Raw genomic sequence first — 15,719 nt, forward strand, 5'->3', positions numbered from 1 at the left:
GCCTTTTTATGGCTGGAGCAGCATGCCTGTGAATGGAATTTATGGCCGCCATCCTAGGAGTCTTTCACAATGGGTGTTGTACTTTTTCACCCAGATGAGGATACAGAGATTGAAAGAATTTACGGTCCCACATTTAGTAAGTTCTAATGGAACTGGGTTTAAACTCAGAGGTGTCCAACTCGAGACCCAACATCTTGTTCTATTCTGCCACTTGTATTTATTGATAATTACTAAAGCACCTCACTTTAAAAGGGGAGGCCCTTTTGTCTATTCTACAATAAAATTTTTAAAATTTTATCCAAGAATTGGGATAAAATGTTTCCTTTCTGTGTCACGCTGGCTGCTGGGATGGGGGCGAAAGGGGATCCTTCCGTGGATAGTAGGAAGCTTTTCTGCACCTCAGCTGATCCAGAGGCTGTCATGCTGTTGGACTTATTAGTGACCACTCCCTAGCCCGAAGCTTCTTTCATCCTCTGTTTTTCCTTTAAATGTCAGTGCCAAAGTGTTTCTCAGGTTGCTCCAAGAAATGTCTTCTTTCTCTAATAGTTTTGCCAGTTCAGCTCATGGAAGCTGGATCCCTCTGTCTTGCCAAAGTGTGTTTAATGGTGCAGTGTTAAGTCTTCTTGGCTCCATGTCTTACTGTCTAATTCAGGAAAAAGTGCTACTTAGCCGCATGATAGAATTAGGTCACTGGGAAGACAGTCTCTTCTGTAAACTTTTTTTGGGATGTTTCTATTTGGAGCAAATAGAGTGCCTAGAACATATTACAGGCTCAAAACCTACCTGTTCAGTGAAATGCCACCAGCGCGCATCTGCATAGCTGCTTTCTCTGGGCGCGGAGCAGGCGTCTTGTTCACTGCTCTCTGTCTGGGGAGGCAGGGCTGTTGGGCCATGTGGGACAGCAGTCTAACTTGAATGGCTTTCATCCAATGGAATCTTTTGCTAAATTCACAGCAGGGACTGAACAGAACACCCTTTCTTCCTTCCGACTCTACCAGGTGTAGAACATCTCTAAGTCACATGGAAATACTTGGCTTGAGGTGGTGGTGATCTGCTATGCTTGGGGACTGCTTCCCTTGAGCTCTGCAGCGTGGTGGCTAATCTGGACCTGCTGGGTCAAGGTGATGCCCTTGTGGTTCGGTAGATGTAGAAACACTTTTATGTTCCTCTGTGTACACTTAACCTGAGGAAAGATGAGATCTGCCGTGCTGTAACCTTGAAAGAGTTAATGCTCCCACCTAAAAAAAAGCCCATATATTGTGTTCATATCAGTTTGATGCAATTTTTGAAATGAAAAGAGTCGGATTGTCATCAGTAAAAACCTGAGTGATTGGCAGTCACCTGGGAAAGCAGCTGGGAGGGGAAGTCTTAGACTATTGTTTCAATTATTTGTTGATTTATATTCAAGTTTATTTCATTTTGTACCTATTTTGACATTTTGTAGCTTTCCAGGGTTCTATGAATTTATGTAGGTTTTCCATTTGATTGGTATATTGTGGTTCATAATACTCGTATTTAAATTTTTGTTTGTTTGTTTCTGTAGTTTTGTTTTCCTCTTACTGTGTATTTTGTGTTACATTGTCTCTGTCCTTCCCTTCCTCCTCTTTTTTTGCTTTGATCTGTTGTGTCAGAGAGTTTAGCGATCTTTCCAGATTGTGGCTTTGTTCAGTTTCTCAGTTGTTTCCTTTTGTTCTCCAATTTCTGCTCTTATTATTTCTTATCGTTTCTTTGGATTTGCTCTGTTCCTTTTCATTCCAGCTGTATGAGTTGAATGTGTAGCGCACTTATTTTGTAAGGAATCTATTTGTATTGTTGTGTCATACCTGAGAGCTTTTCTCAGAAGGATTTTCAGAAGAGTGATTTCTAGAAGAGGAATTGCAGAGCAAAACTACATGAATATTTTTAAGGTTTTTGATAGACTTCCCCAGACTGTTCTCCAGGAAGGTTGTGTCAGTAGTACTTCTTCTTGGGACACCTGGGTGGCTCAGTCGGTTAGGCATCTGCCTTCGGCTCAGGTCATGATCCTGGGGTTGGGAGCTCTCTTTTCTGAGAATATCAGTGGATTTCTCAATCAATTTGTACCTCATTACTGCACTGTTTTAATTAAAAATGCCTTATAGGGCATCTGGGTGGCTCAGTTGGTTAAGCAACTGCCTCAGCTCAGGTGATGATTCTGGAGTGCCAGGATCAAGTCCCATATCAGGCTCCCTGCTCAGCGGGGAGTCTGCTTCTTCCTCTGAGCACCTGCTCCGTGCTCTCTCTCTCAAATAAATAAATAAATAAATTGCTTTATAAAATACTTGAGTATTTGTGAAATAAGTTACCACTCATCGTTCTTCATTTCCTCACTTAGCTTTTCTTTTTTTCTTTTTTTAAAGATTTTATTTATTTATTTGAGAGAAAATGAGTGAGAGAGCCATGAGAGAGGAGAAGGTCAGAGGGAGAAGCGGACTTCCCAAGGATCCAGGAGCCCCATGTGGGACGAGATCCTGGAAGTCCGGAATCATGACCTGAGCCGGAAGACAGTCGTTCAACCAACCGAGCCACGCAGGCGCCCGCTATTCTTTTTTTTTTTATTAATAATTTATTTTTTATTAACATATAATGTACTCACTTAGCTATTTTTACTGGTTTATTCTTCTATATACATATACGAAATTGTTCTGAAAAAAATCTCATTGCATTTTAATTAGAATTCTAGGAACCCTAGAAATTTGTAAATAATTAGTATTCTTATTATATTTTTCCATCCACAGATAATGGTATTTTTTCTTTATTCATTCAGGGTCTTCTGTTATTTCCCTTATTAAAGTTGCTGATCTTCATAACAAATCCTGTTAAAATTCCTATTCAGATCATTTGAGTCTTTTTTTTCCCTTTTATGATTGGGAAATTTTCCAGTTATATTTCCTATAATTTGTAGCTGATTATCTATGATCTAAAGGTATTTATTTTGGTTTATGTATGTTAAATTCCAACAATTTATTGAATTCTCTTAATGTTCCATTTATTTATTTTTGATTTTCCTAATTTTTGTGTTTAGATAATATCTGCAGATCATGCTAATGGTTTTGCTTCATCTATTATTGCTTAGCTGGGACTTGTAGAACAATACAGTAGTTGGGAAAGAATGCTATTTTTATTTTAATTCTAATTTTAATGGAATTTCTCATATTGTTTTTACCATTACTGAAAAGTTGAATAAACTTTGCCTTTTTCTTTTTTTTTCAAATTATGATAAGGAATCTGGCTAGTTCCCTTTAACTAAATTTTTAAAATCAGCAGTGAATGTTGAATTCATTTTTAAAGCACCTATTCAGATGATTGCAAAGTTTTTCCCTTTCAAGTTGTTGACATTTTTTTTTTTTAAAGATTTATTTATTTGACAGACAGAAATCACAAGTAGGCAGAGAGGCAGGCACAGAGAGAGGGGGAGGCAGGCTCCCTGCTGAGCAGAGAACCCGATTCAGGGCTCGATCCCAGGACCGTGGGATCATGACCTGAGCTGAAAGCAGAGGCTTTAAACCCACTGAGCCACCCAGGTGCCCATCAAGTTGTTGACATATTTTAAAGTTATACATTTTCCAGTATGGCTTATATGGATTCCTACAACAGACCTATGACTATGGTATTTTTAAATAAACTGCTTGTTTCCAAGGTTTTTTTAAATTATTAATTTCTAAGTGAGATTCATTGGCCTGTAGCTTTATTTTTGTTTCATCAGATTTTAACATCAGCATTAACTTTATAAAATGAATGGGGAAGTTTATTTTTTGTGTGTGCTATGGAACTGTGTAAATAGTGCACGAGACATGAGCTTCTAAGTTTGATATTCATTTGTAAGTTTGTCTAGTCTAGGCATGGAGTGTTTGGAAATAGATTCACTGAAAACTTCAGTACCTTTTAGTTATTTCAGGTTATATTTATATATATATTTTTTTTTTTTAAGATTTTATTTGACAGAGATCACAAGTAGGCAGAGAGGCAGGCAGAGAGAGAGGGAGGGGGAAGCAGGCTCCCTGCTGAGTAGAGAGCCCAACGTGGGGCTTGATCCCAGGACCCTGGGATCATGACCCGAGCCGAAGGCAGAGGCTTTAACCCACTGAGCCACCCAGGCGCCCCTATATTTAGATTTTCTTAAGTCAGTTTGAGATATATATAAATTTTTTTTCAGATTTTATTTTTATGGAATTTTTACACCCAATGTGGGGGCTCAAACTCACAACCCTGAGATCAAGAGTTGTGTGAGGCAGCCAGGTGCCCCTACGTTTTTCCTCTGCATTGAAATTTTCAAATGTATGAACATCCAGTTGTAGATCATATAATGTTTTGAATCACCCATGTCTCATTTTTTCTGTTTTAGGGAATTTACAAAAGGTTTTGTCAATTTAGTGGATTTCTTCTCTTTTTCAAAAAAAAAAAAAAAAAAGACAAACCAACAATCACTTGGGTTTATTTATAAATTCTACTTTTTTTTTTTTTTTTTGATGGCAATTACTCTCCATTGAACAGTAGACCATGCTAGATTCTTTTGGCTTTTCCAGAGCCCAGGTTCAAATTTTATGCCCTAGCTCTCTTCCTAAAAACTTGCATACTGGGGACATTTTTATAAACAGAGTGGTATTTTTCCACAAATTTGCATTTCCATTTCACAGACCCTTTATTTTTATTTTTAAAAATCTTGAATGAGCAGAGTTAAATGTTTCTGTAAATAAACTCTGTAGCACAGGGAAGCCTCGATATTTAAGCAACTACAAACAAATGATTTATTTGAATTGCTACGTCCAATTTCTGTGTTTATATAGTAGGTGTTCTGAAAGTGGAATACAATTGTGGTTGAACATTTTCACCTTTTACCTTCTGTTTGTTCCTAAACGCCCCTGTTGTTGTCACTTACCTCTCTGTTTATAAGGAAAGGAGACAACAGTGCGTTTAGATTCTTCTTTGTGTTCATAACACACTAACCTCTCATGAGGGGCGGGCTTTGTAAACAAGAGGTAACTTTTCCCACTTGATTTTGTGACTAGAGAATTTGGTTGCAAGACAGCTGGCAACTCTGGAGGGCCCAGTTCAGGGTGGGCGGCATTGGGTTGGGGGGAATGGAGGCTACCCCTGGTCCTGTCTTGAACAGGTGGCCTTGCCCTTGGAACCATGGGAGGGGCCACCAGGGGCTCTTCAGTTAACAGGTCTTTTGTGAAAGGACCCAAGGGCATAGCTCCCACGGACCTCCCAAGGACTGGGCAGTCTGGCTTGATGGCCAGCATGGATAGTGTATGTCACACTCGGGCTCCGAGGGATCTGTTAGGCAGGGCTTCATGTTATGGCTCACCCTGTTCCCTGGTCACCTGTGGCCAGGGTCATAGGAAACGTTAGAGCTCCGGCTTTCCTCCTGGGAATCCAAGCTTGCTGGCCCACTCCTTCCTCTCCGGCTTACGTAGGCTTTCTCCTCCTATGTGGACACTGGCCCTGAAGGCGGGAGATTGTTGGTTGACTTTTTTTTTTTTTTTTTTAAGATTTTACTTATTTGAGAGAGCGAGCCAGAGAGAGAGCAAGCAAGCACGCAAGGCAATGGGGTAGAGAGAGAAGCAGGCTTCCCGCTGATGGAGGACCGCAGGATCATGACCTGAGCAGAAGGCGGACGCATCACCGAATGAGCCACCCAGGCTCCCCACCCTTAGTAGACTTTCTTCACACCAGTAGTAAACTTGTCACAGTGAACAGTGACCTGGGACAGGGCCTGAGCTGAGGGCATGTGAAAGCAACCCTCCGTATTAGACTCCACAGCTCCTTACTCCTCCAGCTAGTGCTCCCCGCCGCTCTGTCAAACACAAAAGAATATGCCCAGAGCTTACGGTTTCCTCTTTGCTGGAGTGTTTCCATCTCAGTCTGGAGCCCTAAGGACTCCCATGCAGATCGTGTACCTGGTGGCTGGCAGTGATAGACCCCAGAATTCCCACTGATGAGTAATAGACGAGCAGCCTTATTAGGACATCTGAAGGCCTTTTATGTTGTATGTCACTTTGTATCCTATTTACATACATGATTTGCTTTTGCTTGGGCTATTTCTACATCAACTTTTCATTCCCTTATGGGAATTGGGGGGTGGGGAGCCACTTCTCAAGAGTTATAATAGGAAAACCAGCACCTTCTCATCCTTCTATATGACCTTTTATATGAATTTGTGAGAGCTGGTTATCGTTAAATTCTCTTATCTGGAGAAGCCCATCTTTTCTGCTCCCTTTCTCTACTCATTTACTGCCACAGTCTGTCGTACCCGGCGGCTTCTTAGAGAAATAAAGAATCAGTAGGAGCTGATTGGAATTTTCAAATGCATAGAAACAGCAGGACATGTTAAGCCATGATTGGGTGTGCTAGTCCTTGGCAGTGGCTTGTGTCAGACAAGGGTGTGTGTGTGTTTCCTCCCCTTCCCGATTATTGCCCTCTAATTACCCCCACCCCACCCCAGAAATGGTTTCCTATCAAAATGTTGAGGGTGAAAGGGGTAGGTTAGTTAGCACTTCCAAGTAAATGGTTTACCACCACAGCTCATTGGCATCGATTAAAATGCAAATCCTCTCACTCAGTAGGTAGAATGGGGCTTTGATGTATCCTCTTGTTGGGTGGTGGTTGGAGTGGGGAGAATCAACAGCTGATTTAGTAATGAGGTCTCATCACCAGAAATTGCTTCATTTCTGTGCTCCGAGGCGGTTTTGTGGAGCGCTGAATTTTGGGAAATAAAACCAGGGCACCTCGAAGAAGCTCGCTTCGCCCAACAGTCAGGCCTGCGTGGTGTGGAGAAAATTGCTCAGGCAAAGAAGGCTTCTCTCCATTTGCAGGGTCCTTTTGCTTGAGTGTGTGTGAGCTACGATGCAAACTCTTGCTCTGAGTGAGAATATGGGCTCTCTAATGAAAGGTCGCAGCAGAGAAATTCTGAGGGCCGAAGCTCTTTGGGGAAAGATTTCCCACTACACGTTCTCAGCTGCTGTTCTCCTATAGCAACCAAATTCTGTAGCCACGCATTTTCAGCTAACTTAAGACCCTTTCAGGACCATGAATTCCAAGGAAGAATGGATGTTGTGTAGCATTTGGTGTCAAGAAATCAGACCGGGCGAGTTGTAAAAATTCTCCAAACCTGAGAGAAGATTTTTGGTTTTGGCCATGCTGTCTAATACTGTAGTCATTAGCTGTCCCAGCACTTAAAATGTAGCCTCTTCAAATTGAGATGGGCTATAAGGATAGCATGTATATTGGATTTTGAAGAATTAGTTAAGAAAAAGGGATGTAAAATGACTCATACGTAATTGTTTAATACTGATTCTGTGTGGAAATAAAAGATACTAAAATTAATTTCATCTTTTTTTACTTTTTAAAATTGTGCCTTCATTTCAGTTGCGGGCACCAGACAGGGTATCATTATTCTCCTGTATAGGATTCCTTTTTCGCACTAGAGGGAGCTGCGTTCCAGTTTCAGGAAGTCTGGTGCTTTCGCATGTAAATTTCACTGCTTCTGAACGTACTTTTTTAAAAAAGAAGCAAAAAACAAAAACAAAACCACCCAAACACGTTTCTGCCTCGTTTCAGTTCTGCACAATTCTGATGTTTCTGGAGGTTGCTTTTCGTGAAACCAAAACAGAAGAGGCAAGAGGATTGTTGGATTGCAGTGGTTTGCCCTTTGTGGGCTTTTCCCTGGAACTTGAGTCTGTGCACCGTTGAGCACACAATGTGACCTGCGCCCCTCTGTAACAGAAAGAACCAGAGCCCGGCTGTAATCCCACACCTCCACAGCGCCCCCTGCACCCCGTGGGATGCAGTGGGACTCTGCCCTGGAGCTGGTCCATGTGGTGCCCTGCGCTGGTGCTCACCACCCCACCCTTTCCTATTGTTCCCAGGGCAGTGGTTGTATGCTGGGGCTCCTCTAGTGTGTGACTCTGTCCCTGGATCCCACTGTGAAACCAGCATCCTTTAATGACTACACATTCTCCTGGTTTTCCTGCCATCTTTCTGGGCATCCTTTAATGACTACACATTCTCCTGGTTTTCCTGCCATCTTTCTGGGTAGTTCCTTTTTGTTTCTTCTGTGGTTTTTGTAGGTTTGTTGGTCTGATAAGGATTGTTTTTGCCTTGTTTGTGCACCCTGTGCCTTTTAGGGTGAGCTCAGACATTCTGGTGGCTGCATCGCTACCCTTATGCTGAATCTGCCCCAGGCTTCATCTCCAGTTCAGTGTACTCTTTTGAGCTCCATCCATTCCCCTTGGGCTGGTCAGGGGACATTGCACAGGCACTTCAGCACTCCTCCTTCCTTACTTGGCGTGCATCAGCACTATTGCAATTTATCATTATTGGTTCGTCTCACTTCCCTGGGGTATCAGGAGTCCCAGGCAAAGGTCATGCCAATCTTGTTTTGTTTCATTTCTGGTATATCACAGTGTGTGCCTGGTTATTGCACACTCTTAGCAAGTATTTGAATGAATATTTTGTTAATACTTTTAGTTTTAAACCAATTGTATACTTACTACTATTATAGGATTTCATTTTATAATCTCGTTAGCATTATGTGCATATCATGGGGCTATGATCACTGTCATTTTGTGGTATGATCTGTTTAGAATAATTTTTCACCAGCTATAGAGGTGAGGCATTTGCACTAATTCCACCTTTGGTTCCTGGTGCTGGAAGCTTTGTGTCTTGATCCCTCTCCATTTGTAACCTTTATTACAAGTTGAAGGGGACATTTCCATCAGCCCCACTCTGTATTTCCAGGAACTTCGGTCACAGGAAACTAGAGCAGAAGGTCTGACATGTCTCCATGTTTGTAGCTCAGTCCACAGACCGCTTTTCCAGAACATATTCCAATTTCTCTTAGTGCCTCTCCTTTTAAACCAACCCAGTTTTAAATAAAACTGACTAATGAAACACTGTTTTTCTTGTCAGAACATGAAGAGGAGCTGGACCGGCAGTTTGCCCTGGAGATTGGCACTTTATTTGGAGGATTAAAGAAGGTACTCAGTGGATGAATGTTAAAGCTTCTCAGTTTTCAAACCTGGTTTCAATATTTTGTATTACTATTGTATTTGGCTAGTGATGAGCTGTGTATTTATTTTTCTAAGCAATTTTGATAGATTTTTATTTATTTTAATTTTAATTCTTTTATTTTGATAGATTTTTAAAGTGATATCAGAACATTGCTTTTTACTGTTTTCGCTCTAAGTATGTGTTGTGCCAGAAGTATTTTAAGTTCAATCAGTGTTTGTGGGCTGGCTTGGGACATAAAATAATGCTTTCATTCCAAGTTTCAAACATGCAACTTACAAATGAGCTTTTGGAAAACCATTCGTTTACTAACTGGGCACTGCCTATGCTGATATTTTTCTACTGTGAGAGTTGCTGTTCTTGCTTAGAATTGCAGCAAATTCTAGGGTAAACTGTCCCTTCTTTCCAGCTCTGGCTCTGTGTGGAGCCGCTGTATTAGACCGAAGGCCCATGATCGTGTGGGACTGGGAAGAACTCCTGCCCTGCAGTGGGTGCCATTCCTGGCTTTTGCTGTTCTGTCCACCAGAAGTTTCCCTGAGAAGTTGGATGCTATTGAGTTTTCATTCATTGCATCCATCTGTAAATACTTATGATTTAAATAAGCCTCTTTAGGATATTAGTAAGACTGTAAGGTGGATGGTATTGTGTCCACTTCAGAGATGAGGAAATCTGGGAAACTTCTGTCATGGTAGAATTTGAGATGTAGCAGGAGATAGCCCCTGTGAGTGTCTGAGATCTACTCTTCAGAAATGTTTCACTATTGGATCTCTTACAACAGGAAAGAACATGGTGATCTCTCTTCCTCTCTCTTCCCTCTTATAGTTACAATTCAAGCATTTCAGACAATACTGAACTGTTTGCCAGAGACAAAAAGAAACAAACCCATTTTAGACTAAGAGACTTCTAGCTCTTGAGAAGAGAAGCCATTGCAAGGCAGGACAGGCAGCTGAACAGAGGGTCAGGCCCCAGGGAGTTCTGGAGCTGCTGCAGATTTCATTGTCAAGGGGCAGGCTCCGTCCTGCTGTGTGTACTACTTCCAGACAAAGGGGCTTTGTCTTTGCTGACTTCCTAACTCCTGTCACCACTCCTTCAAAGTCTAGCTGCTTGACTCCCTGCCAAGGCTGTAGATTCCTAGGGAAATGACCTTTGCTAAGCAAAGACCCCGCCTCTCCTCCACTCTTCATAACAGGGCATGGGGCTGGGGGTGTCAACATTCAGGACAGTCCTGCCTTCATGGAAAAGTGTGTAAAGCACAGATACATGCCCTTGGAGCTCTACAGACTCAGTCCTTTCCATTCTGAGAAATCTCTGTCCATGCCTCTGTTTGTCTGCCCATCCATCCATCGATCTGGTGCTGTTGAGTACCTCTTGTCCTCATCTTTCTACATCTCATCCCTTGCAAATGGGGTGGGTAGTTTGGAATCTTAGAGTTTAGAGGGAAAATGAAGAGTCTTGGTGGATAGTCAGTAGGTGAGGGCAATTGATACTGTGTCCTTGATGAAGATCATAGAACAGACCCAGGCCACGTGCAGCACGAGGGAGTTCCCAGATACCTGCTGAGAGTCTCATTTCAGCTGGTACAGAGGCCTGACAGGTTCTGGACACTCCTTGATGTATATTTCCTTTCTTCAAGGTTATGGGAGGTGGTAAGCAAATGCTATCCGGCTCTAAATTCTAATCAAAAGAACATACTTGGTGAGAGTAGAAATTGTGAACATTAGAAAGAAAGCTTTAATGTTCTCTGCCCAGTCCATGCCTTAAATGTTACAGTTGCCAAACTCAGGACTACTGACATTTTAGACCAGATAATTCTCTGTTGTCAGGGAGCTGTTCTGTACCTTGTAGGACATTTAGCAGCCCCCCGGGCTCTGCCTGGTGTGTGCCAGCAGCAACTCCTGACCCAAGTCACGACAATCAAAAGTGTCTCCCGGCATCCACAGGTGTCTTTGAGAACAACTGGTCCATGTCCGTGTTCAGGGGCTCTCCCCAAATAGCCTCTGCCATTTCTGACCTGCCGTTTCTTTTGCTCGGCCTGTCCTCTTCCGGATTTTTTCTCTCCCCTTCCCTTTCTGGTCCATATTCCCTCTTTACGTCTGAGCCAGTCACAGAAGCATTGCTTGGACCTCTGTGTTGGGTTTAGTGCTCATCATTCCTGACACTTCCCTGCCTCTCTCTTTATCCCCTTCCACACACACTACTTTTAATGAGTATGTTTCTGGACACAATAGTGAACCAGACAGACAAGATTCCTGTCCCACTGTCTCTTAATGGGGACAGATCTCAGGTAAGTAAACGAATAAACCTGACAGCTACAGATCGAGCTAAGTGATATGAAGAGAATAGGGTGATGTGCTATAGTGCTTTGAATTGTCTCGTGCCCTGTAATGAGAAATATGTTTGTCCAGTTGTATTTTATATGATCCGTCCTCCACTAGACTGAGTGTCACGAGGACAGGGCTGGGATTTAATCAATCTGGTATCTTTAGTGCCTAGAATAGAAGAGGTGAGTATTTGGTTGGAGGTAACTGTAGGAAAGAGTGAGACCACTGTGCCAAGTTGTAACACTGGAGAAAACACACTGTACTACCTGCATCTAGAGAGATGTGTAGGTAAACTGAGTGGGATGGTGTCTATAGTCAGAGCAGGGAGAGACCACCATGGCACAGGCTTCCACAAACTGCTCCGGACCCCTGAGCTCCACAGACTCATAGGACTTGGCAAGGTCACCAGTAGAGGAGTTGCTCTGGAGGGGCTCTCTGTGATTGGGAAAGGGAAGGAGCTATTAGGGACATGTTGATCAAGGTGAAGCTTCACTCGAGGGTAGGGAAGGGCATGTGGGGATGACCACAGCCCTCCAACTTCTGATGATGTTAGAGTGGAGGGATATAGCCCACATCAGGAATGCCTTTGGGCCTGGTAATTTCTTTGGCATAAAGCCGACGGCACTTGCTGAGATGCCTGATGTGGTGGGGGGAGCTTGTGTGGGGCCGCTGTCACCGACTGCTTCCATTCTGTATGCTGGGACCTTCGCACGCTCCTTGGCAGTGTCTGCTCTCCCTGGCTTGGAAGGGCCCCTTCCTGCGGCTCTGGTGGCTCCCTGGAGTGGGTGCGAGCTGGGAACCTGTGGGTGGCCAGGGGTGGGTCCTGCCTGGTCCCTTTCCAGTTCTGGCCGTTCTCTGTCTTGGTGTTTGGTGGTCCCCTTGTCTTTTTCCCATGTTAGTTTTTTTGGCTCGTGGTCCCAATCAGTAAAGGGAACTTTATTTCTTGTCTGCCTTGCTCGATGTGGTAAACTTGCTTCCAGACAAGGTCACAATCACATGGATACAAATGAAGCTCTATGTTGGGCTGTAGTGTTCTGAATTTTTTTCCCTTTTATTATTTCTGATACAAGGTAGTTGGCATAATGGAAAGAGCATGGGTTTGGGGGGTGCCTGAGTGGCTCAGTGGGTTAAAGTCTCTGCCTTCGGCTCAGGTCATGATACCAGGGTCCTGGGATCGAGCCCCGCGTCGGGCTCTCTGCTCAGCGGGGAGCCTGCTTCCTCCTCTCTCTGCCTGCCTCTCTGCCTACTTGTGATCTCTGTCTGTCAAATAAATAAATAATTTTTTAAAAATTTTAAAAAAATTAAAAAAAAAAAGCACGGGTTTGGAGTTAGATGGACTTGAGTTCACAATGCAGTTTACTGGGTTTTGGAAACTACTTTACCTCCTCTGAGCCTCAGTTTTATTACCCGGAGTATGGGAAGGGGAGGCTGTGGGATGGAGATGCTGGATGGAGAGCACCCAGCTCGTGTGTGCCTGGGGCGGAACGGACGCCCATGGTGTGTTTTTGTGGGGGTAGTTCTGCTTTTGCCCCCATGGAAAACATCCTTGTTTCAGAGCTAAGATTCACTGATTCCCCTTCTCTGGCAAGCAGGTAATATTCTACAGAGAAGCACTTAAATCTAGATGGGAATTGCTACTGAAGGGAGCTCTCAAAAGCCTAATGTATTGTGAAAAATTTTACATGTAATCAACTCCTCCTCCTTTCCTGAGGACACTCCCTCTTGCGGCAGATTCTGAAATGGGGGGATCCTTGTAGAAAAGACATTCTTTCAGAAGTAGAATCAGAGAGGAATTTTCAGTGCCTGTCAGAACGATGAGGAAGACAACACAAGATCAGAGAAGGGAAGCTTGATCACTTAAGTCTTTGAATGTGAAGAGAAAAGAGGTACTTTTTTAAAGTACAGGTTTCTAGCACTCAAGGTTCGCCTATACAGATTTTTAAGATTCAGCTCATTTTTAAATTGCTCCGTGTTTCAATACTTAAAAAAAAAAAAAAAAAAAAAAGCTCTGTTTGATTCACTGAATAAATATTCCTTGAGTGCCTGCTGTGTAAGAGGCCTCCAGGGGATGTGCTGAGTGCTGGGAGGCGGGGACATTCTGGGCCCAGTCTCTCTCCTCCCTGGGCTCTGGATTTGGGGGAAGCTGAGGATTGGACCGTGGGGCAGGTGACACAGCCCTCTGTGGGACATGCAGAAGCTGCAGGGGCATGTGATTTGGACTCATGGCAATTCCAGCCAAGGTCTAGGGAGACCGTGGGGAAAGGTGGGTGAAGAGCATAGCATGTTTTCGGACCTGGATGAGAAAGAGCCAGAATAGCTGGGCTGGGAGGCTAGGTGTGGTGGGGGGGATGGCACGAGATAGAGCCTGACCACCAAGGCTTCTGGGCACCATGTGTGGAGTCTGCACTTTATTCAGAAGGCTGTAAACAGTTACTGAAGGGAGTCAGGCCATTGTCGTTTCTTCTGGGGCCTCTTTCAGGATCCTCGTGATTTTCCTGCCTTGCCCACCCTGCCCCTCCCCTTACCTAGTCTCTTCTGTACCCCTGCCCTACCAGATTCCAGAATTGTGCATCCCTGGCGTTCATGTCTCATAATGTTACTCAGAGGCCATTCGTGTTCCCCATTTCTTGGGGTATAAAGTGCAGACTCCCTAGCTGACATTCAGCCCCATCTGTCCGCTGACCCTACCTTGTGTCAGCACCTCAGATCCATGCGGTCACCCTTTGCTGCTAAGTAACATCCCCCGAAGGCGCCTTGATGTTTCCTGCACGTGACCGTTCCTGCAGACTGGTGTGCATGCCTGTCAGCACGGGGAACAGCCCCCAGGGAAACTTCCCTGACTCCTCTCCCCTTGCTCCAACCTCTGGTTGGCATTAGTCTCTCTCTCCTATGAGTTCCTTTCCCAGGACTCTCTCCTGAACCTCTGTTCTCTAACAGTTCCCTGTTTGAGGTCTCAGGCCCTCTCCTCTTGGCCTCCTCTGCCTGACAGTCGGCGTCCAGTAGTGTTTGTTGGATCAGAGCGAACATGCCTGTCTCACTGGGGGCTTGTGGTAAAGGAACATGGTGCCTCAGCAACACTCGCTTTGTTGCATGTCTTTACATTCTGGCACGTTTAGAGGGTGTAGGCTTTGCCTCCTTTTCGTTAAGCCATAGCCCCTCTGAGAGGATTCCAGTGTTCTTATTATATCTCTGCCTCCCTCTGTGTGATGGGAGCAGATTAATAAGCAGTTTGGCTGTGCGTGAGAACTTTCAGCCTTTCCTTATTAAGAGAAAATTGGATTTTATGCAGCTTTGCCCCTTCACAGAGAGGCTGCCCAGCAGAGGCTGATTCGTGTGCCCTTTGCCAGCCTTTCCAGGCAGAGAGAGTGTGGGCTGAAGAATCTCCACAGAAGGGCCAAGAGACTGCAGGCTGGTGATGGAACGAAGGCTCCTGAGCACACGCTGGGCTTGATTCCCTCTTGTTAACATGAAGAACTCTTGCTCCTTGCCTGTCAGTACACTCTTACCTAGTCTCATCCCTGCTGGATTTTTTTTTTTTTTTTTTTTTTTTAATATTTTATTTATTTATTTGACAGAGAGAGATCACAAGTAGGCAGAGAGGCAGGCAGAGAGAGAGAGAGGGGAGGAAGCAGGCTCCCTGCTGAGCAGAGAGCCCGATGCGGGACTCGATCCCAGGACCCTGAGATCATGACCTGAGCCGAAGGCAGCGGCTTAACCCACTGAGCCACCCAGGCGCCCTCCCTGCTGGATTTTTTTCTTGAGGTGTGGAAAGCTCTGCAGTGAGACAGGAGAAAAAGGATGTGGTAGTGATTTCCTGTGGAGGAGGGAAATGGGTGTCATTCTCTGCCTTCTGGAAAAACAGGATCTGCAGTGCCAATGGGTACACATCAGATTGCCTTATTAGCTCTTTGCCATCGAGTCCCTGGCTCTGCCCTCCTCTCTCTTATATTTACTAGTTCATAGAAAATATTATTCCATTACAGAAACACTGGAAAAAGCCAGGGGAAATAAGGTGAAGTTAGAACCAAGAGTTGAGGTCTGCAAAGTTAATAGATCGTGTGTGTGTGTGTGTGTGTGTGTGAGAGGGAGGGAGAGAGAGTGGAGAGGGATGAGTAGAGAGAAGGGTCGGCGTTCCCCATGAATGCTCAGAGAGATCTTGTGGGGAGATAGGTTTGGAGTGAGATGTTTCTCAGCCACAAACCAGTGAGTTTACACGTGACTGTTGGCTCACCCACTGCTTTGCGGCCCAGACTGCCGGGTACCAAGTGCTGGGAGGTCAGGAAAGTAACGGATGGTTTCTTTCCTCTGAGAATTCCAGGCTGACATAGATGATGTGCTGTGCCTTTAACAAAGGGGAGAAGCTTCAAT

At 44.2% G+C, this 15,719-nt stretch overlaps 1 protein-coding gene across 5 annotated transcripts in view; it reads left to right on the forward strand.

Moving 5' to 3' along the window:
- The window catches only part of HHAT (hedgehog acyltransferase), a 339,661-nt gene that overhangs the window by 34,431 nt on the left and 289,511 nt on the right, over positions 1 to 15,719 (forward strand). For all 5 annotated transcript variants that reach the window (XR_006608637.1, XM_013047215.2, XM_045087064.1 and 2 more), the window contains exon 3: positions 8,932 to 8,999. Coding sequence is in view for 4 of the 5 variants with exons in the window: in XM_013047215.2 (XP_012902669.1) it covers positions 8,932 to 8,999 (68 nt within the window). In the remaining variant the exon portion in view is untranslated. The remainder of the gene's footprint in view (positions 1 to 8,931; positions 9,000 to 15,719) is intronic.

This window comes from Mustela putorius, unplaced genomic scaffold (assembly GCF_011764305.1).
Source record: "Mustela putorius furo isolate JIRA1106 unplaced genomic scaffold, ASM1176430v1.1 tig00001012_pilon_pilon_pilon, whole genome shotgun sequence".
Taxonomy (NCBI): Eukaryota; Metazoa; Chordata; class Mammalia; order Carnivora; family Mustelidae; genus Mustela; species Mustela putorius.